General features: G+C 39.8%; 1 protein-coding gene across 9 annotated transcripts in view; it reads right to left on the reverse strand.

Moving 5' to 3' along the window:
- The window catches only part of LOC113093263 (dedicator of cytokinesis protein 9-like), an 81316-nt gene that overhangs the window by 52354 nt on the left and 5837 nt on the right, over positions 1 to 23125 (reverse strand). For 3 of the 9 annotated variants that reach the window (XM_026259077.1, XM_026259092.1, XM_026259097.1), the window contains exon 1: positions 5000 to 5609. The exons of 3 other annotated variants lie outside the window; for them this stretch is intronic. In XM_026259077.1, coding sequence (XP_026114862.1) covers positions 5000 to 5191 — 192 coding nt within the window. In that variant the 5' untranslated portion in view covers positions 5192 to 5609. Of the gene's footprint in view, positions 1 to 4999; positions 5610 to 23125 lie in introns of those variants that run through there. 3 more of the 9 variants (XM_026259068.1, XM_026259064.1, XM_026259059.1) reach the window with 1 other exon arrangement.

The following is a 23125-nucleotide window of genomic DNA, read 5'->3' on the forward strand; positions in this document are numbered from 1 at the left end:
CATTTTATTAATGTTCTATTTGCTGTTTCTTTGTAAATGTTTTGTGAAATGTAGCAATTTCAGAGTTCAAATTGTTTGTACATCAAATTTCTTTCAGAGAAGCATTTATTGTTCATGAAAATTATTGCATTGTTTACAGTATTTGGGGTTGTTGTTTTTTTCTTTCAGAATACTAAATAATTCTAAAGATAATTATTCAAAATATAGTATTTAGTCAGTATACAGTCTGTTTCACAGTAATAAGAATTTGAAGGGAAATGTTCTTAATTGAAAAGAAAATACATTTTTAAAGTGCAATTAATCTTAAATCTTAATTTGACTTTTTACATAGGGAAAAAAAACTATCTAAAAATCTATTTTGTTTTAGTTTTATACTAATATGGTATAGTACATCAGACTTGTTCACTGTGCTTTTAATGGTCACATTAGAAACTTACCCCTACAGGCGCTGCTGTTTCCCCCTCTATCTCCATCTCCCCCACACTCCTGCCCTGCTGAGGTGTTTCACACACTGCATCCTTACGGGCGGCTCGTCCAGCCCTGCCCTGCATGATCCACAACTCACTTTCTCCAAAAGTACCAAGAGCTAAAGCCTCAAATCAACGTTAGTCGCAGAATTGTAAACCAGGCTATGTCTCACACAGGACTTAGAGTCAAACTAACACCAGAGCTCTGCAACAGCCTGCACACCCCGAGGGTATTCTTTCGTCTCTGCGAAGGCTCTCTTTCTGTTCTTCCACTCCTCTCTGTTTCTGAACTTTACCATGTGGAGTTCTCAAGAGTTTTTTCCTCTATCACTTAAGTCCCTCCCATGCTCGCTCGCTCTCTCTCTGTGAGAAGCAAGGACCACTCCTTCACACAGCTGTTCTGGTATGGGGGAGTGTCTGTGTGTATGTGTGTTTGTCCATGTCCACTAATGTGTTATGTCACGCTCATCTGTCCTCCCTCTGCACTGAAACAGAGATCTTAACTGTCTGTTTCACCTGCCAGAGAGTAACACCCAAAGCCCACGATTGAACACAGAATAGAACAAATAAAGAGACAAAATTCCTTCTTTTTATGGATTTTACCAAAAGAATAACACTCTAGGTTGAAAAAGTTTATGAAAGTTACTTCATGGATTGAAAAAAATGTATGAAAAAAAGATGTATTCAGTAAAGTCAAATGAAACAGACAAAGTTTTGTGTGGGGAAAATCTGTGTTGTGCAATATGAGTTATCAACCAAGCATATATGGACACAAATGGACACAATTTTTTTGACACAAATCTTGATCTGTGTGAAAACACCTAAATATTAGCCTGCATTCATCTGTCTCTTGAACTCCATATAGAGTGCTCGTTTCCTTTTAAATACATTCACACAGCAGGATAAGACAGAATTACAGATCTGCTTATCTATACCAGACCAACACTTCTCAGAAAAGGACAGGCGACCGTCCGACATAGCTTGACATCCATTCATATTCAGAAACTCAACAGGAGCACATGTGTAAACCAACACATCCACACACTTCCTGTAGTCACATTTCTGGGGTCAAAGGTCACCATTAGGAAGGCCAAGAAAGCAGACAATAGCCTAAATGAAGAAAGACATTTCTAATTAATATTTCAATAATATTACGAAGTTACTTCTTGGATTTTTTTTCTTTTACGTTGGCTTAAACATCCCGGATAAGCGCAAATTAGTACCATTTCTATTAGCCGTCTTACCTACAATCTCTGTTCTGTGTAAACAATGAGTGACGTACACGCGCGACAGATCACTTCCAGCACTTTCCGTTGCTTGCGCAGACTGAGCCAGAACGCGCATATGTCACACACCAGGAAGCATGCGTGCCCTCACTTGGACGTGGTTGTGTACAAGAGGTAAAAACGATATAAACACTGTTCACACAAACCGCTCGTATCGTGTCTTAATTTGGACTTCTGTGTGCATGCTCTTTGAGGTGGTAACCATAGACCTGCATATGACTGACAGACAAGAACGGTTTGACCTAAAAATATATAAAAAAATTTTTTACTACTGCGGAAACAAAGACACTTACATCTTAGTTGCCCTTGATGTAATCTAAAACATGCCAAACTTTAATTTCAAAGTGAACTATCCCTTTAAGACACAGTCTTAACATGGTGGCTAAGTTTATGCAAATGGCCCCTGACTTAAATAAATATTAATATGTCTTGCTCTGAAGAAAGCCATATGGAAATATATTAGCCTACATGACCTTACAGATCCTACAACATCCAAACAAACTATTTTTGGAGCTCAGTTGAAATGCTTTCGGAGGTTGTTTTAAAGGGATAGTTCACCCCAAAATAATCCAAGAGTTAACAGTAGCCACAGAATTCAACAGTATGGAACCCAGCAACAGTCTGAGGCCCCGTTTATACAAATGTGTTTTTGAATTAAAATGATCCATGTTTACACTGGTGTTTTAGATCTCCATCTAAACTAAATAACCGAAGAAACGCATGTCACATGAACCTTCATGCATGTAAAAGTGTAAACAAAGAAGTCGGTTGCTAGTCTATGGCAGGTTCAACAATGCGCATGATTACTGTTCATGATATGATTACACGGTTGTCAAGGATACGGAGAGATCACATGGGCAGCCACGCCATCGTTTACGAAAGTCTCCGTTTTGGTCCGTTTACACTGAAACGCAGCCCCGGAGTTTTCAAATTGAAATGGGGTCAGCAGTGTTTTCTAAAGTGGAACATGGAAAATGCCCGAGTAGTGTTAACAACAGGAGGAACCGTAGCAAAAAGTTATGCATTTTAAAATGAAATCGCACTAGTGTCAATGGGGCCTGATTTTCAAAATTCTTCAAAATATCTTCAATTGTTTTAACAAAAGAAAGTTTGTAACAACTTGAGGGCAAGTAAGAGATCACAGGGTTTTAATTTTATAATAGATTAAGCTACGAAACTTTCAGGATGTTTAAGGGTACAAAGACCTCTTATATGTGATAAGATAAAGGAAAGTTTAATTTCAGATGTTATGACATCCTTTACTATTAATCCTTAGTATTAATGATATAAGCATCTTTCTTGTTTTAACAAACATCACTGGATATTTATATAGTATATCTTTATATATTTATATACGTTTTATAACATCAAACACATGAAACACATTAATGACCTACACACATACATAAGCACTCTGTTCCCCACACCCTTGAGCTACGACATTATCTTGGGCGAGTTGCGTAATCCCACTTTGACGTAATAATTGGGAAGATTCCCAAAGGGGGTCAGGGCAGGGAGCCAGGGTGGGGACCACTGACTGAAAAAAAAAACACATCCAGAAAGCCCCGACCTCACTGTATACACCCATCCACAGTGGGAGATTCATGGCCGGGCCTGAACTTCAGCCAGCTGGTGCTGCGTAGCCGCTGACAGTGTGATAAGAGCATTTTACAGGGTTTACACACCTTTTAGTGAAAGCATAAGTTGTGGAGAAGAGCACATTATCTAGAGATGAGCTGAGCACGTCCGACTGAAAGCATGTGTGATATATGATCCCAGCAGAGGAAGGCTCACACAACTATAGTAGATCATGGAAAAGTCGATTATGTTTCCTGCAATATGGAGGAAAGATTAACCTGTGATCAAGCCTTGGTTACACGTAGCTTTATTGGTGAATAGATGGGTCGCTCAGACTAATCAATATGTGCAAACGTGGTGTTATTCTACTCTCATTCCCCATCTGTCTTTCTGGAAAAAAACTGCCATGTTGTCACTGTATTGCAAGATTATGTGGTACTTGGAGTCATAGTCTTGCTGTTAAGCACATGCTTCAGACAAGTTGTTTCAGCTTCGTGTTCCACATCTCCTTCTCATCTGTGTTACAGAGCCACACTTAACTGCCAGTTACAGTCTATTGGTGCCAGACAGCAAGGAATACATCACTGGCCACTGCTGCATCCCTCCAGACTGCATTAGGATGGACTCCAATGCTTTCCCTTTAATCATTATATTACTTGAGAATGCAATATTAAATATTGAATTATTGTATATGTTATTTTAAATATTATATAATACATAGATGTATACATGTATGAGCATGTATCTATCTAGCATTTACTACTATGAGTATTTTTTTGTATTTAGCTAACATTTACTCATGGACTTTCATTTAGATCTGATAAAATCAAAATTTTACAAGATTTTAAACCATGCTTGTGTGATGCCATATATATGCTAATATACTCTTAAACATTGTCCAAATTCACTTTCTGCAGATTTGTGCACTTCAAATTTACACTTAAAAGCTGTTTCCTTTGGGAAATAGGATAAAAAATATGACACTGTCAATGGCAACTCGCAGTTGTTGAGTTGAATGGCAATGAGTTTCTGCAGGTAATTTAGAATTCCTTGGGCTCCTTTCTTCCTAAAGCTTTGGAAAATTGTGTATTATATATAATACAATTTACAATGTTGAATGACTTAACACTGAGTTGTCATGATCAATCCCATTCTCCGTCCTTCTCACCTTAATATGTTCTATCCCTACTGTCTATTTCAAACCAGCCTAAAATGTGTGTGCGCGCACACGTGTGTGTGTGTGTGTGTGTGCCTTAATCTCATTTGTAAACATATTTGTGAACATATACAGTGTATTTGAGCCACATGTGATATATTTATTTTTTGATTTCATTATGTTGTCGAGTAACTCAAATCACCCTGAAGGAATACCCAGGCATACTTTATAACCACTACACGACTTTCGGAGAGATGCATAATACATAAACCCACAGGCACACTTCCACACACACCCACACACACTTGAAGAAACATTCCGCTCAGCAAACTGCTACTTCAGAGGCTGCTGAGTAATACTGTCAGAGGAAAGCCCGTAACTCTGTAAACAATTCATGAGGTATACACATACAAATCTCTGTTATAACCACAGTTATATTGTCTAAAGCACAACGCAGGACGATTAAACTTACAAAAAGCACACACACACACACTCACACAAACACACAGTACCAATGATGCAGCTGTTGATGGTGTGATTGCCAGTGATTCTCTGCGGCTGAGAGTATCTTCTTCCTCCTCTGTCTCCTCAGCCTCCAGCTCTGGTTTACACACATATCCACAGTTCCTCTGCAACACACGCCGCAGTCCCTCAAACAGGATCACACTCGCAGTGCAACCCATTGCACCCGGTCCCAGAAACATACACACACTTCTGTGAGCCGATCAGATGTGACTTCTTCAGCCAGCTTTCCAAAGTCTGCCAAAAGACACGGGTCCGAAGCCTAGGCGTAACCAACCCAGCTCTCAGATCTCCAGCCCCAGCACAAACCTCTCCGTCCTGAGACACATCACTCCATCACCCATCCTGAACCAGGATCAGAGCGGAAGGGAAATGAGGAAGCTTCCTCCTCAAGGATGACAGCAGACTCACTTCATCCATTCAAATGAGGGAGATTAAAAGTTGCCGGATTTCTAAAAGTGTGCTTTTATCAAAAACCGCCCTGGGGATGTAATTATGGCAAGTTCCCCAGGAGAAAAGTGCTCCAGTGAATCTAGGACATGAGGGAGAGGAAGGCTGAGGATTGACGGACGGAAGAGACAGAGGAGTGAGTGATGAGCTGCTTCTGGAGTCAGTGCTGGGCGTCGACTTCTCCACTGCCTGGAGATGCTGATCTATTCATCTCTCTCTCTCTCTTTCTGTCTGTATCTCACTCCCATGCCATGCTCACTCTGTGCTTCCTCTACTTCTTCCCACCCCCCTCTCGTTCTCCTTTTAACATTGCTCTCTGTGTTTCCTGACCCATATCTAGCAGAACAGCACTCATTCATGCGCTAACTATAACACATACGCAAACATGAGCGCATGTTTCAATATAAGAGCATCATTTATTAACTTTCATAACAGATTTCATTACCATTAGAAATATAGATATTGAAAGATAGATATTGATAATTATTTATTGTTAGCAATAAATTATTGCTATTAATTAATAATTGATAACAATTTGTTTTATTGTCTTAGAATTGACATACAGAAATTTTTAATTTATAGATATATTTATATCTAATTTATAGATAATCTTTAAAAAGAATGTACATTATAATTTAATTTATAATTATTTCTTATGTTTCAGTTTATTATTTCACTGGTTTAATTCTTTTAAATTACTAATTATTGTATTTCTGCTTTTTACACATAAAGTATTATAATACAGTATCACATAATGACGTATCATAACATTCACTGAATATTATTACTAAAATAAGTAATTTTACCTTTGGCACAAGTGAACAAAATGTGGTGTAATGTAGGCTGCAAAAACTAATATTGATGATCATTGTAATAATAGCTGAAAGTGCAGAAAAGCCCTTTCTGTCAGTGTGTGTTCATATTTCATTGGGCACTGACACAGTCACCTACTTTAGCGTAAATGACTCTAAAAATGACATATCAGGGATGGCATGCTGCAAGATCTGAAGAATGGGGGTGATGTGTGAACACATGTGAGCATATTTTCTTGCAATGTGGGGTTAACATTCTTTACAAGGGGCTCTTTTTGACCAAAGAGAATACCAAAATGAATGAACACAAAGAAAAGGACATTTTCGGTAGACACATCACTGCTCAGCTTCAAAGCTCTATCCTGCTCACACACACACACACATTCATGACAGCGTATCAGACACAGAGAAGATCAAAAGCATGCACACTTTGATAACTTTTTGTCTTTCAGTCTCTCACACCAAACTCCTCAAGAGGAGATTCATTAAAATATTTATTAAGATTCATTAAAATAAAACCAATGCTCTACACAGCCTTTTTCTATTTTGGAAATCATACAAATATATAAGCTGCTTAAAAAAAAAAGCAAATGCAACTAATGCCCAGCATTTTTGTTTTCATTTTCCAGCAAATGCATGTGAAAATAGACTTGTTAACACCAAAAATGTAAGAGTATGCAGTGTTCCTTGCTAAGTAACGTAACACATCACCGTTGCTCATACTTGGACCAGAAACATAACTTCATGCAAGTGTGTGAATAGCGTTTGGTCACTGGATGTACTTGTATTCAGTTATTAGCTTCTAGTAATGTAAGGGTGGCTTCCTACACAGAAAAATGTGTGCAAGTATGTGCACTGGATAATTCACTCAAAAATAAAACTTCTATCATCATTTAATCACCTTGAAGTAGTTCCGAACCTGTGTGTTTTTCCTTCTTCTGCTGATCACACACACACACAACTATATTTTGAATCATATTGTCAGTAACCAAACAGTTGTTGGTAGCCACTGACTTCCATAGTATGGCTACCAGCAACTGTTTGGTAACCAACATTCTTCAAAATACCTTTCGTGTGTGTGTGTGTGTGTTCAGCTGAAAAAAAAAAAGTGATGGATACATGTTTAGAACAATATGAGGATAAGTAAATGACAATATTTTTTGAGTGAACTTTCCATTTGAGCATATGTATGGCCTTAAAGGGATAGTCCACCCAATAATTTAAATTCTCTCATCATTTACTTATCCTTGTACCATTCCAGATGCATTTGACATTTTTTGTTTACAAGGACACAAACAAAATGTTTTACAAAAATAATCCATCCAAATGTTTCCAAGCGAATGGATGTCCAAAAGAACATAATAAACAGGGGTGTTTAAAAAAAACATAGTATAATACTACAAATGTTCTTCTTGTTTAACTCTTAAACCACCCAACTGTTGTACTTGTGTTTACGAGAGGGTCGAGTTGTGAATGTAAGGGAATCCCACAGTAAGTCTGTTGTGAACTATGACACGAGAAATGACACGTTTCAGAAAAAAATGTCCAAAGGAGACTTATCAAAGAATTTCATAGAGGACGTAGGTAGACTTATCTGGGCCAGCAAGCAACTCCCAGAACATGCTGGAAACCATCTAGCAAAGCCCTGTCAAACACCCACAAAACCTTATTTAGGAACACATCATTTTCTACACAAAATGTAAACATCTTACATTCATAAGAGTAATTTAACCACCAAATTCTCATTTAAAAACTGTCAAATTAGACATTACAGAAATAACATGAAAGTTTGCTAGCTTTAGTTTCAAACACATTTTTACATTATGTTTTTAAAGTTCAATTAATTTCAGTGTGAGCTGTTCTGCTTTCATGTGAGTCCAGTCTGCTCATATGAAAGTCTATTTCTAACATTTGTTACTTGGAGCCTGAAGTTTATTTGCTTCATTTTTGCTCCTTGAGGGCACGTTTTGTGCATATTGTTTTGGTTTGCGTCTGGATTTCATTTCAGAGCTGGACTGGGTCGTAGGGTTACTGACGTCAGAGGCCTGGTGGTCCAGGTGACTCAGTGCAAAACTATGATGTAATGTGTGTGGTTGCCATAGAGATAATATTGTGATACTCAGCACTGGACATTATTATATGAGGCTGAAAACTCATTCTTGTTAACCTCTACACACACACACACACACACACACACACACACACACACAAAAGACAAAGCACACAATATGGCTGAAAACAAATCCATATAACAGTGTATGCGCATATGGAACTAATTGGTGTAGGAAAAAATGAGAAAATTCGCTTGCAACTTGAATAATTAAACAGCAGGTGTTTCACGGGAGAGAAAATTAAAGAAAGAGAAAAGCGTTTAGAGAGAGAAAGAGAACAGGACGTTAAAAGTGCATTAATGGTTCGAAAGCTGAGGATTGTCAGCACGCTATTAGCTCAGATCAATACTTTTCAGACAGTCAATAGTCAGAAAACATCACATATGCCATGATTGGGCTCTTCTGCCATCTACAGGCACAAAACAAAGTGCTTTCATAAAGCATACTGCTTTTGGATTACTATACCAGAAAATACCAGCAGATCAGTTGTTTCTATATCTCTCAGGCAGTTCATCTCAGATTTATATATATCACTGTCATTGATATTCAGGACATGTATGGTTTTTATTCAAATTTAAAATAGATCCTTGCTTAATATGCAAAACATTGTATATACTGTGTAAGCCATTTCTAAAATGTAAAATACTGTTGTGGCAAAACATATTCTTGAGCATTTTGATTGTTAGTAAACAGTATTATGGAGAAGGTGTGCCTCCACTAGTAGAAATATAGATTAAAGAATATATAGTGCTGCAGCGATGATGTATTTTTGCTGGCCAACACGAAGTTAGCATCACTCTGCTTCCCTCTACAAAAACGCAACAGGATTTCTCCACTGGCATTTGTATCATTGCAGAAAGTAACTCTGTGGCCAACAAAAGTTTTTAGTACTTATCATGGTTTGTTAATCATGATAAAATTCATCAGCAAATAACTTCATGGATTTTAAAGCCTAAATATTATCGTCAAAAATAATCACCACCGACTCATTATCGACTTCAACATCACCACCATTAAGCTTCAGAGTAAAGACTCTGTTAGAATAGTTAGCGAAAATGTGATTATAAACACAACAAAGCTGTGAAAGTGATCTAGTGAGTACATGTTCGATGTGATGCACTTATGAGGTTACATCAGGACAGAAAGAGATTCTCACAGGACTGGAGTTTGGCTTAAGTCTGGAGGCCACAGGCTCTGGCAATGCTCACACATCGCTAACACTGATCCAGCACAGTGCTAATCAGAACACAGGACAGTGTTAGCATTGTTCTTCATGTGGAAATGTAGCACGCAGAGACCAGGCCCTCTCTGAACTTTCACTGTGTAGAATGTGGACTGGACAGGAGAAAGAATGAAGATCGGACTTCTAATTTTCCAGCTCAGATTTATTAATCATGATTATTCACTGTGTGATGAAAACCAAATTATTCCATGGGTGGTTCATAAAGAAACAAGTTTCAATTTGGCTATTCAAAGGTCATTATATTGCAGAAATTATTTGGCACTTAAATATTTCCAAAATCTTGTGGCTCTTTTGTCCCCTTGGTTGCATTTCTAAAACATTCCATGGCGCTTAAACCAATTAATAATATATTATGTGATGAACCGCAAACATTAGCAAAATATGTTTTTCACATATCTGTCTAACCCTCAAAACTTCAAATGGATGGTTTGAAAAACACAACATAAAATCTTAATCAATCAACACATTAATTTCTGTGTGCATATACAGTAGTGAAGTATTGATGTGGCAAGAAGTTTGATTTTACATTCAATCTTTAGTCATAAATACAAAAGCTGCAGGCATCATCTAATGAAAACTACACTCAGATTTCAGTTTACTCTCTCACATATGCAAATACAAGTGCATGCATTAGAGTAACAAAGGAAAAAAGCAAAATGGAAATCTCAGCTTGTTCTTTATGTAAAATGACTGATATGTATTCAAATTTAATGGATGCATACAGAAACAATCAGACAGTTCCCAAGAACTGGTGTGGTTATTGAAAAAAAAAACTGATATTTTTCCCCACAAAACAATAAATCATAGTCTGATTTTGTCAGTGAATCAGATAAACATGAGTGAACTGCATGTTAATCTTGCATTTGAGATTATTTTCATAATGTAAGAGGAAAAGTAATGACATATCATTAACGTGTCAGACGACAAATTGAATTTGTGATTAATTCTGTCAAAGGCTTTAAAAGCTCTAAAGAGCAATCAGTCGTAAACAAGCATTGCTCAGCACAGATATACTGTAATTATGTGACAGGGATATAATGTTTTTCTCGTGTACAAATAGACCTTTAACATAAAAATGAAAATTAATACATGCTGGGGTGAGACTATTAGGTTAGAAATAGTTAAAATTAATATTAATACTTTGCCAGGAACAGCACCTTTTTTCATGGTACTTAAGCCTGTCTTTGTACAGGTGTGTAATATATTAGTATGTAAGGACACACTACATCCACCAAGTTGGCATTGTCCTTTAAACCTTGTTCTTTATGAGATACTAACTATTGGGCTCCTGATCCCCAGTTAAGCCCGGCGAGGGCTCCTGATTCCCCGTTGAGCCCGGGGAGGGCTCCTGATTCCCTGTTGAGCCCGGGGAGGGCTCCTGATTCCCCGTTGAGCCCTGGGAGGGCTCCTGATCCCCAATTAAGCCTAGTGTCGGCTCCAGCCCCACAGTGCCCATCAAAGTACCTAGATTTCCCCAATTTTTTGGCGGGCGGGGGGGCATATACCCTGGACCGAGGCACACTTTCACATGTTTGTTCCCTTTAACCTTGATTGGTCCTTCCTGTGCCCGTCCTTGTCATGTGAATTCATCTCCATTTGGGTCTCGTTATCAATCTCTGCCCTATTTAGTTCTAACCCTTTCTGTTCTCCCTAATCTGCTGTTGAATGTCTATGTGCTCAAAGGTTAAATGTTAAAGATCTTAAATGTCATCCCCGATGTTCCAGTGTTTGTCTCCTTGTTTCCTGAATAAAACTCTTTCAACGTATTCTCCAGCGTCTCCTCGTTCCTTCCAGCCTGAGTGACCGTGACAAACAGTTAATATGAGGGTATGGAAGGAATTTGTCATTTTTATTATTTTATTTATTTATTTTTTACAGACTAATGCTGTGTACAATTTAGATCTACTGGCTGAACTTGCCATGGTTTGTAGAATTAATTTGTATTAGACATTCAAAAACTAGTTTCATTTTCATAAATGCTGACTATAGGACTATTATAGAGATGTATCTATTATTGTTAAAGTCGAAACCTTTAACTAACTTAGAAAGGGATGATGGAATGGAGCTTCAAATGAAGGAGCAAATGGATGTCTCTGCTCTGGTGTACCATTTCTCATCTCTTTTCAAATAAAAGTCCTGCTTTCAAAACTTAAAGGGTTGAAAATGAAAATTAGGCTGTGTTTTACTCACCCAAGAGGCATCTTAGTTATGACTTTCTTCTTTCAGATGAAACCAGTTGGAGTTGTATTTAAAAAAAATCCTGGTCAGTGAGTGTTGCAGTGCTTCAGTCCAAAAGAATTGAAATAAAAGCAAGGCCTAAATTGGTTAAATTAAACAGTTTATAATTACTTATCAGAATCCTCTGACATTCTTCTTTACAAATCCTAATTTTTTACTTCTAGTTAGAGACTGTTGTTTTGTTTTGATCTGGCCAATGCTTTTCTGCATGCATCCCTTTTGAGAGGCGCAGGCATAAAGCCGACCTCATAAGTCATTCTCCCAGAGTGTCACGGTTCAGGGTGCTTCCCTGTTGTCTGTGTCCTGTCATTGTCTGCAGCTCGTGACCTGGGCAATCAGCGCTGATACATCACGAGCTGATTGCTCTCACCTGTCGCTTGTTCCCATTTTCCCTTATATTCCCTGCTGTGTCTGTCACTTGTTGTCTGTAGATTTCATGTTGACTTTGTGACAGTACTGTGTGTCTGTTTCCTTACCTGTTTTCCACTGTGTTCCTCAGGACGTCTAGACGAGGAGCCTTACCTTGGTGAGGTGCCCGAGATCCTCTGTCTAATTTTTTCCACGTCCCGTTGGGCATTGCACCAGTGGTGACTGGTGAATGTACGGACAGCTCTGGAGTTGTTACACTTGGGTTTTTGTTTGTGTGTGTGTCTTCACACATTGGATTACAAATCAAATGTTTCACTTATCCTATGCGTTTGAGTCCTCTCTCTTCTAGCCTGACAGAATCTACTGACCATTATGGACTCATAGGAGATCAATGTCCTCCGTATCCTCAGACAGCAAGGCAGGCTGATGGGTAGACAGCAGGAGAAGATCACCGCTTCACGTCACACATTTTCGAAGCTGTTACTGCAACTGACCCAGCTCAATGAACAGCTTGATCGGCTTCAGATTATTCCTCCCGCGACTCCTGTTGTCCAACCTCCATCCAAACCAGAGGCAGTGGCTTCCCATCATGCAGAACCTCGTCTCAATCCACCTGCTCCTTACTCCGGTGAGCCCAACTCATGCCGTTCATTTCTGTCACAATGTTCACTGACTTTTTCACTCCAGCCCTCCTGTTTTCCCACGGAGCGATCTAGAGTGGCATTCACCATCACGCTTTTAATCGGACGAGCGAGAGAATGGGGAACGGCCATGTGGGACAATGAACATCAGTGTTGCAACTCCTTTAAGGAATTTTCGGAGGAGCCTTAGTCTAGGAGGACAGAGGCGGCGCGGGCGTTATCTTTGCTGCAACAGGGAGGTTGGTCAGTGTCGGATTACTCCATCGAGTTCCGCACTCTCGCCGTGTCATGCGGTTGGAATGCTAAAGTGCAGTGGGATCACTTTCTTCACGGGTTGGCTGACTGCAGATCAGGAGGCCATGGAGAAGTACATCAATGATTCTCAGGCAGCTGGCATCATCCAGCCCTCTTCCTCTCCAGCTGGGGCAGGGTTCTGCTTCGTGGGGAAGAAGGATATATCGCTCCGTCCCTGTATAGATTATTGGGGCTTGAATGACATCACAGTCAAGAATCGTTATCCTTGGCCGTTGATGTCATCAGCCTTTGAGCTCTTGCAGGGGGCGACCATCCTTACGAAGTTGGACCTTCGCAATGCTTATCACCTAGTTCGGATTAGGGAGGGGGATGAATGGAAGACCGCCTTTAACACCCCCATGGGGCACTTTGAGTATTTGGCCAACACGTCAGGGGAGTACTCCAGCAGCTGCTTGAGAATCGTTTATTCGCCAAGGTGGAGAAGTGCGAGTTTCACGCACAGTCGGTTCCATTCCTGGGATTTATTCTTTCACCTGAAGGAATCCGAATGGACCCTGCTGAGGTAAAAGCAGTTGCTGATTGGCCCACCCCAGATAGTCGTAGAGCGGTCCAGCGATTTCTGGAGTTTGCCTATTTTTACAGGATGTTCATTCGAAATTTAAGCCAGGTTGCCTCTCCTCTGAAGGATCTCACCTCCACTCGTAGACGTTTCTGTTGGTTGCCGCAGGCTCAGGATGCATTCTCTAATTTAAAGAGTCGCTTTATTTCGGCTCTCATTCTTGTAACTCCCGATCCGTCTCGTCAGTTGGTTGTGGAGGTGGATGCGTCAGAGGTGGGAGCAGGGGCAATTTTGTCTCAGAGGTCACCTTCGGATGACAGAGTTCATTCCTGTGCATTTTTTTCTCATTGTTTAACCCCCTCAGAACGGAATTACGACATCGGGAATAGGGAGTTACTGGCTGTTAAGTTAGCGCTGGAGGAGTGGCATCACTGGTTACAGGGGGCGGAGGTACCTTTTTTAGTTTGGACCGATCATAAGAACTAGAATATATTCGCACTGCTATACGACTGAATTCCCGACAGGCTGGCTGGGCACTATTCTTCGGTTGGTTCAATTTTAACATCTCCTACCGTCCGGGGTCCAAGAATGGTTAGCCTGACGCTTTTTCGCGGATCTTTGAGGCTGAACCATGATCCATCCTTCCGGTGACCATTCTGCCCCCCGATCGGGTAGTAGCAATGGTCACCTGGGGGTTGGAGTCCAGAGTCCGCTCAGCTCTGCGCAACATCACAGATCCCATGGGTTGCCCGGAGAGCCTGTTGTTCATGCCAGAATCGGTCTGAACTAAGGTCCTACAGTGGGGTCACTCATTTGTACTAGCTTGCCACCCAGGAGCGACTCGTACCTGTAGTTGAATCAAGCAACGCTTCTGGTGGCCTTCCATGGCACGGGACGCTCGTCAGTTCGTGTCGGCATGTCCTGTTTGTGCTGCGGGGAAGGGTTCCAATGGACCCCCAGCAGGGTTACTCCAACCGCTGCCTGTCCCTTCGAGACCCTGGACCCACATAGCTATAGATTTCGTCACAGGCCTACCTCCGTCTAGCGGCAAAACGGTAGTCCATAATGTGGTGGACAGGTTCTTGAAGGCCGCACATTTTATACCCCTCCCGTTGTGTGGCGTCCGCAGAACCGTCATTTTGGAGTTCCAGATTAACTATGGTGGAGTATGCTCATAATTCCCTCCTGGTCTCATCTACTGGTTTGTCTTGCTTCCAGTGCTGTTTAGGCCACCAGCCACCCTTATTCCCCTCCCAAGAATCTGATGCCGTTGTTCCATCCGCGCACTCGTTTATTCAGAGATGCCTCCGTATGTGGAGGGTTGCCAGAGAAGCCCTCACTCGGTCTGGTGACAGGAACAAGGCGTCAGTGGCTTGTCACCGTGCTAAGCCCCCACTTTATGTGTGCGTTCAGAAGGTCTGGTTGTCCTCCAAGGACATTCCTCTCAGACTCCCCTCACGTAAACTGGGACCCGAATTTATTGGACCTTTTGCCATCTCTAAGGTGCTCAGTCCGGTGTCGGTTTGACTCAATTTAACCCCCCAGTTTAAGAACATTCACCCGATACATCGGCGCTGGTGTGTGAAGATCACGAGCTGATTGCTCTCACCTGTCGCTTGTTCCCATTTTCCCTTATATTCCCTGCTGTTTCTGTCCCTTGTTGTCAGTAGATTTCATGCTGACTTTGTAACAGTACTGTGTGTCTGTTTCCTTACCTGTTTTCTACTGTGTTGCTCAGGACGTTTAGATGAGGAGTCTTACGTTGGCCGTGTGCCAGAGATCCTCTGTCCTGTTTTTTCCATGTCCCGTTGGACATTGCACCAGTGGTGGTCTCCACAGCTTGTGTCTGCAGGTGACTGTAAGGCTCTGGAGTTGTTACACTTGGGTTTTTGTTCATATGTGTGTCTTCACACATTGGATTATTTTTGGATTCACGGTTGTACAAATAAACTGTTTCACTTATCCTCTGCGTTTGAGTCCTCTCTCTTCTCGCCTGACACCAGCGTTACTTCCATTTACAACAGTGAGCGTAAGCTAAAGTGATTATTACGTTTTGAATATGGATATTTTTCTTATAAAAACACATTGATTAGCTACAGGAGGACTTTGTTCACCCCTTCAGAGCCATGTGAGACACTTTTTTATTTTTATGGATAGGCACTTTTTATTTCACTTCTTTTGGACTGAAGCACTGCAACACTCGCTGACTGCAATTATATAGCTTGGAATAGCCAGGAACATTTTTAAAACAACTCCAACTGGATTTGTCTGAAAGAAGAAAGTCATATACACCTAGGATGCCTCTGGAGTAAGTGAAAATTTGAAAATTTTATAAACTAACCCTTTAAAACAAAACAGAAACCTAGAGGATGATAATTAAAAATTTAAAAAATCTTCTTCTACTTACATAATTTGTGACAACAAAACTACACAATGTTATTAAACAAAAGCAATTTAACCACAAGGAGCCACCTTCTAACTTTGATAATTATGTCTCTTTGCAAAGTGTCCACTGGTGAACACTCCAGAAACTAATTCTACTTGTGTGACTACATTCTACACGTATTTTTTTATATTGTGTACACACACCGTTGAAGACAGTACACAAAAGCCTCAAGATAACTATACTTATAAACTTATCTCTGCTTCCATCTTGTTGTGTCTCTTTTATTTGACCTATTGACCCTATTCTTTTCCTCTAAAATAAAGGTTTCAGAATCAGATGGAAAATGAGAAAACATTGCACTATAAAATGGATGTCATAGAGCTAATGTTGAATGAAAAGTTAACGATAAATGAATAAAATGAGAGATGACCATGTAAGAGAGCCAGAATCAGTCAGTCAGTGAGCCCAGTCTGACCCACTAACTGGTTTGCTTAATCTTACACCCATGTACACTGTACAAATATAGGGCGCCAGTTCGAGAGATAATCTACTCCTTTAATCATGGGAAATCCTTTTCACAACAGGCAAGCACTGACACAGGGATGATCCATTAGAGGAGGAGGGTTGCAGACCATCTCTCCTCAGCAAACATGGAATCTTTATCAGTCACAGTTATCCTCATGTACAATACACATGGTATGAAATTGAATTTTACCATTCCTAAGATGCAGTACTTGCCCAGTTTAAACACACATTTAACGACTGCTGCGCTATTTCTTATATGTTCTTATAACCCACAATCATATTTCCAAGTGAATCTAGATATTTAAAAAGAAAAATGTAAGTGGATTTCCTTCATTGCAGAAAGTGGGCATTACATAAAACATGGAGCCAGGATGCAGGGAAGGGTTTAAAATGTAAGAGGGATTTAGTGCATCAGCCAAAAAATATTATGAAGGCAGACTTTTCTTATTTGGAATACTGTCCCAGTGAATCATGCACAGTGCAATGAGAAATATGTACAAAAACATTTACATACTGTACTTCTGGGATGGCATGAGGATGAGTAAAAGATTCATTTTTGGGTGGAGTGTTCCTTTAACAGCTGTTGAGGTAACTAAAGATACAACGTTTATGGTAAATATCATCATCAAAACGTCCAAATCAAGGAACAAAAAGAAAAACAGCTCTCACCACAAATGACAGCTCAACTGACCGCTTACGTGCAGTGCTTGTGTCCATGCAAACCAGAGACAGAGCTGTTCTCATCTGACAGACTGTTTCAAACCTCACAGGGTATCAGATGAAATCCCCTTCTCAGCAGCCTGGTTTCTCACTTAGGCCTGCCTGAGTCAACTGGCTTTTTGTAACTAGGTTTTTTCTTCTTTCAAAAGGCTGAGTGAGAGGAGAACACACAACAGTATGAAAAACTTCAATATGACACCTCACACTAAAATCCACAGCTAACTCTGCTGCACCAAAAAGTATGACAATGGTTAAAGTTGTGGGATTTAATAATAGTTTTTCTTTTCTACATGTTTTGTTTTGCTCGAGCAGATTGTGTGTAAAGAGAAGTTCATGCTGGATTTCATGTACAATACAAACAAAGAAAATGAACTTCATAGAGTAGAAAATAATTGATGGGGCATTTGATGCCATGTCCCTATCATGAGTATTATGTAATGGCAGCTGCAGCAGCATGCATGTCAAGAAATTAAAATGAACTGGTATCCTTTTAACATTTTAAAGTTTAACCTTAACTTAAACATAGCCCATGTCTATGAAAAAAGTCCAAACCTAACCATCATGTTTATCAAAAATCCAGTGAAACAGACCCAGAATGCGTCCCGGAATTATCTAATGTAGATTCCACCAACTCATATCACCAAAAATATATTATGCTAATTAATCACATCTAATTAAGGTTGGAACAGGATGTCACCCTGCAGGTGGAAGTGAGAGAAAGATTTTTAATTTTTTGGGACATGAAGGACATGAAAGTATATATTTTTTTAATTATTGTGTCAGTGCAGTCATCTTTGTACTTCAAATATCAGTTAGTAAGTATAAATGCTGTTATTGATCTGTTATTGACAGACCCAAAAGTTACGATAAGCGATACGCGATTTTTGAAAGTTTTTCTCTTTGTTTTTGTTCTGATGGAGCGCACCGCAAGATTCAATGCTCTGGCTCGGAGTAGCCAGAATATCGAGGATTTCGCAAAGAGGGATTTCATCCATTTCGCCATCACTACCGCGTTTGATGACGAGATGCTGAAGTCACTGTTTAAGATCGGGGCTAACTGCCACCACCCCATTGACCTCCCTGAGACCTCTGGAGAGTGTCCGGCCCCGATTGCAAATGCTGCTTGTCCCAGAACCCAGCCCACCATCAACCCACTGTGTGGAACAAGAGCCTGAACCCACCGTTGATAGAGTCAGCCACAACCGACGAGCTATTGCCAGAGAGAGCAACAGAGCTGAGGATCACCACGGAGTCAGAGGTTGTGATGTCAGACCAAGTGTGAGAGCTGGCTACAGTGCTCACCACAGGAGAGAGCACCATGGACAGCGAGAGAGCGGAGGGAAGCTCTACCCACTGCACCATGGCCAAGGGTGAGCCAAGCTCAGTGAAATCAAATATGGATACTGTATATGCAGACATGCCCCCTCTTCTCCCGCCTCCGTCTGAATGCTCTTCCTGCCTGGAACTATCTGTCTGCCCTGGACTGTCTGCTTGCCCTGAAACGACCACAAAGGTCGTTCACCTTTCACTGGCACTCCTCACCTTTCACTGGACCAGCTGAGAGAGCGGAGAGCCGCACTGCAAACCTCCAGGGCTGATGCTCACAGGGTAAGTATACAGTTCGCTGCTAACAGTCTCACCACCTCTGCTCTGTGTGTTTCTCTGCATAGGCCAGGTGCACCCAGGACACGATCTTTCCAGATGTCCTTCACTCCAGCACCGGGACACCACGGACCCTGGGTGCATCTGACGCTGAGGATGCAAGCCAGGCCCCGGATGACTAGAAAGATTAATAAATTGTGTAATGTATTTTTCATTAGTGATAGTTAATACATTCATGTAACCAAATTACATCTATCTTATTGTAAAGTGTTACCATTAATATTCATCATACTGTTGAACTTGACAGTATTTTCTCTCTTGTTTAATTTCATATGCTGCAAAGATGGAGAAAGCCAGAGTCTTGTGCCCTGAGTTTATCAGTATCCTCATGTTCAAAAAAAAAATCAGTAAACATTTGACTGATATCTCCCCCCTCCCCCCAAGGTTTCTATATGTATCCCGATATATTGATATGGTAAATTCTTAAGGCCACAATAATTGTGATATGAAAAATCTAATATCATGACTGCCTTAGTTTGGGCTCATAAACATTAGATCACTCACACCCAAAGCAGTTATTGTGTGAAATGATTAAATGAAATGATCACAGATAATAGATTTGATGCTTGACTGAAACCTGGCTAAAACCAAATTATTATATTGGTCTAAATTAGTCTACTCCACCAAATAACTGTTATAAGCATGAGCCCCAATCAGACTTGTTGGGACGGAGGTTTTGCAACAATTTATAATGATTTTCTCAATATTACCCAGAAAACAGGATACAGGTTTAACTCATTTGAAATACTTCTGCTTAATGTTATACAGTCTGATATGCAAAATAAATCTATTGTATCTCTTGCTCAGGCTACTGTGTATACACCAACAGGGCCGTATACAGAATTCCTTCAAGAATTTGCATATCTCCCTTTCAGACCTTTTGGTTACCATTTATAAAAAGCAGTAATTGTTGGAGATTTCAACATTCATGTTGATAATACAAATTATGCATTAAGACTTGTGTTTACTGACCTAATAAACTCTTTTGGAGTCAAGCAAAATATCACCGGGCCCACTCATCATTTTAATCATATGCTAGACTTAATTATATTGCATGGACTCGATCTTACTGATATAGATATAATATCTCAAAATGATGATGTTACTGGCCCTTTCCATGCATTGTGCATGCTGCGTATTACTGATATTAAATATATGGCTCTGCATTATCATCTGGCCAGAACTATCATTCAATCCACCAAAGACAGATACACAAATAACCTGCCTGATTTATCTCAACTGCTCTGTGTACCCTATGCCATAAACACATATGAACTAGACGAAATGACTAGCAACATGGGCACTATCTCCTCTAATACTTTAGTAGCTGTTGCCCCCATCAAATTGAAAAAGGTTAGACAAAAATGTACTGTGCTATGGTACAACATTAATACTCACTCTCAAGAAAGAAACTCATAGACTTGAGCACAGATGGGGAAAACTCAGAGGTTTTTAGAATAGTGCTGAAAAACAGTATGTCCAGCTATAGACAGGCTCTAAAAAATGCAAGGAACAAGCATATCCACAAACCCATAGAAAATAACCAAAACAATCCAAGGTTTTTATTTAGCTAAATTAACAAATAACCAGATGCCACCCAGTCTAAATATTCCCTCACTGTTTAATAGTAATGACTTTATGAATTTCTTCACTGATAAAATAGATGATGAAGAAAATGAAGATTCTACAGCGTCTAATACTTCAGTTTCATAAAGATAAACTGCAGTGCTATACAGCTATAGGACAGGAAGAGCTAAATAAACTTATCACTGCATCTAAAACAAACAACATGTTTATTAGATCATGTACCCATTACTGAAAGAGTTGTTACCTGAAGAGAAAGAACCACTTCTCAATATTATTAACTCAACGTTATCTTTAGGTCACGTCCCAAAACCATTCAAGTTGGCGGTTATTAAGCCTCTTATTAAAAAACCACAACTAGATCCTAGTGAACTAGCAAATTACAGACCCATTTCAAATATTCAATTTGTCAAACATTTTTTAAAAAATTGTGTCTGCTCAATTGTGCTCCTTCCTGCAAAAAAATAAATAAAAAAGAAAATCTGTATGAAGATTTTCAGTCAGGTTTCAGGCCCCACCATAGCACATCGACTGCACTTGTTAAAATTACAAATTACTTGCTTCTTGTGTCAGACTAAGGCTGCATCTCATTGCTAGTTTTACTTTATCTTAGTGCCGCATTTGATACCATAGATCATGACATACTTGTAGATTGATTACAAAACTATACAGGTATTCAAGGTAGGCTCTAAGATGGTTTAGATCCTACCTGTCTGATTGCTACAACTTTGTTTATTTAAATGGGGAGTCATCTCATTTATCAGCAGTAAAATATGGAGTGCCACAAGAATATGTCCTAGGTCACCTATTATTTTCATTATACATGTTGTCCCTTGGCAATTTTATTAGAAAATGTTTCCACTGTTATGCTGATGATACTCCGCTATATATCTCATCGAGACCAGATGAAACTTCCAAATTATCTAAGCTAACAGAGTGTGTTAAAAAAAATTTCCTATTAAATTTGGATAAAACAGAAATATAACTTATTGGACCAAAAAACAGTACACACAATCTTGTAGATTAAAATTTGCAACTAGTCGGATGTACTGTTACTTCCTCTACAGTAAAAAAGCTGGGTGTTATTTTAGACGGCAACTTCCCATCATCATCATCATACTTCCCAAGTTACAAAAACAGCATTTTTCCATCTTCGAAACATTGCCAAGCTACGAAACATTACCTGTTTCTGATGCAGAAAAGCTAATTCATACATTCATGACCTCTACACTGGACTATTGTAATGCACTGCTAGGGGATAAACAATTTTCTAAAATGCATCAGCTAAAGTCCTTACCAGGTCAAGAAAATATCAAAGTCCACAAAAGGTGGTAGAGCTTTTTCTCATTTGGCTCCCAAACTCTGGAATAGCCTTTCTGATAACGTTCGTGGGTTCAGACACATTTTCTCTGTTTAAATCTATATTAAAGACACATATCTGGTTATTTGAACCAAGCATTCAAATAATGCATCTTATTATCAGAGCTACCAAATTTTGTTATAATTTTGATTGCATCATAACAATTGCTATTAATATTTTTTGGCATCTGTTTGATTACGTCTTTACTTTATTTGTCCATTTGTTTCTGCCATATATACATAAACTGAGTCTCCACTGATAAGCTACTACTAAATAATATAGAAAAATAAATTTTCTGTAAAATTGCTTTGCAATGATTTGTATCATAAAAAGCGCTATATAAATAAAATTGAATTGAATTCAGCCTCTGCCTCCATCAAACGAGTACTGGAATCCGCCTCTGCCCTTTAAGCCAGCGGCTCCACCATGTCTCCTAGCTCACTCCTCTTCACCATGGGCTATCAGTCAGCTAGCTCCATCAGACTCCATCGTCCCTCTGGCTCTGATTTGGTCTGTCGTCGACCATCCGCCACCTCGGGACTCCACTCCTCCAGCTACACCTCGTCCCTCCATCCCTCTGGCTTTGTCCAGGCTCCTTCTTCCCTCTGGTCCTCTGTTCTTACCTTGGTCCTCTGTCACTCTGCTCCATCACGGCCTTTCGGATCCCATGGCTCCTCCTTCTGTTGGGTCCACCGTGGGCCACCATTATGGCTGTGGCCTGGGCCCCACCTGCCTCCTCTTAGTCCTTCCTGTCTCCTCCTTGGCTCCTTCCTCCATCTGATCTGATTTATTAAAGACTGTTTGCATTAGCTGTGAGCCTGTGACACATGTTGGTCCAAATCCGTTTAGTGTTATTTATTATTAAGAAAATATTTTCTTTTTTCTTTTTTAACCTTTTTTTAATGTTTGGTTCTTAGCTACCACTGTCAATATTAACTGTCACTACAAAAAATAAATTAGTAAAGATACACACACAAAAAATATATATTTTCCACAGAAGAAAAAAAGGTGACATGACGGTGATTTATATAATAACTGAATCTTAATTTTTATGTTAACTATCCCATTAAGTAAGAATACATATGTGTATGAGTGGGAGAGAAAAAGAGAGAAGTTCCTAAAAATGGAGAATTCAATCTTTCAGTAGTAGTTCCATTCCCTCACTTTCAGCATGGACGTCAGACAAATTTCCACAATAAAA

The sequence above is a fragment of the Carassius auratus genome, chromosome 6 (genome assembly GCF_003368295.1).
Source record: "Carassius auratus strain Wakin chromosome 6, ASM336829v1, whole genome shotgun sequence".
NCBI lineage: Eukaryota > Metazoa > Chordata > Actinopteri > Cypriniformes > Cyprinidae > Carassius > Carassius auratus.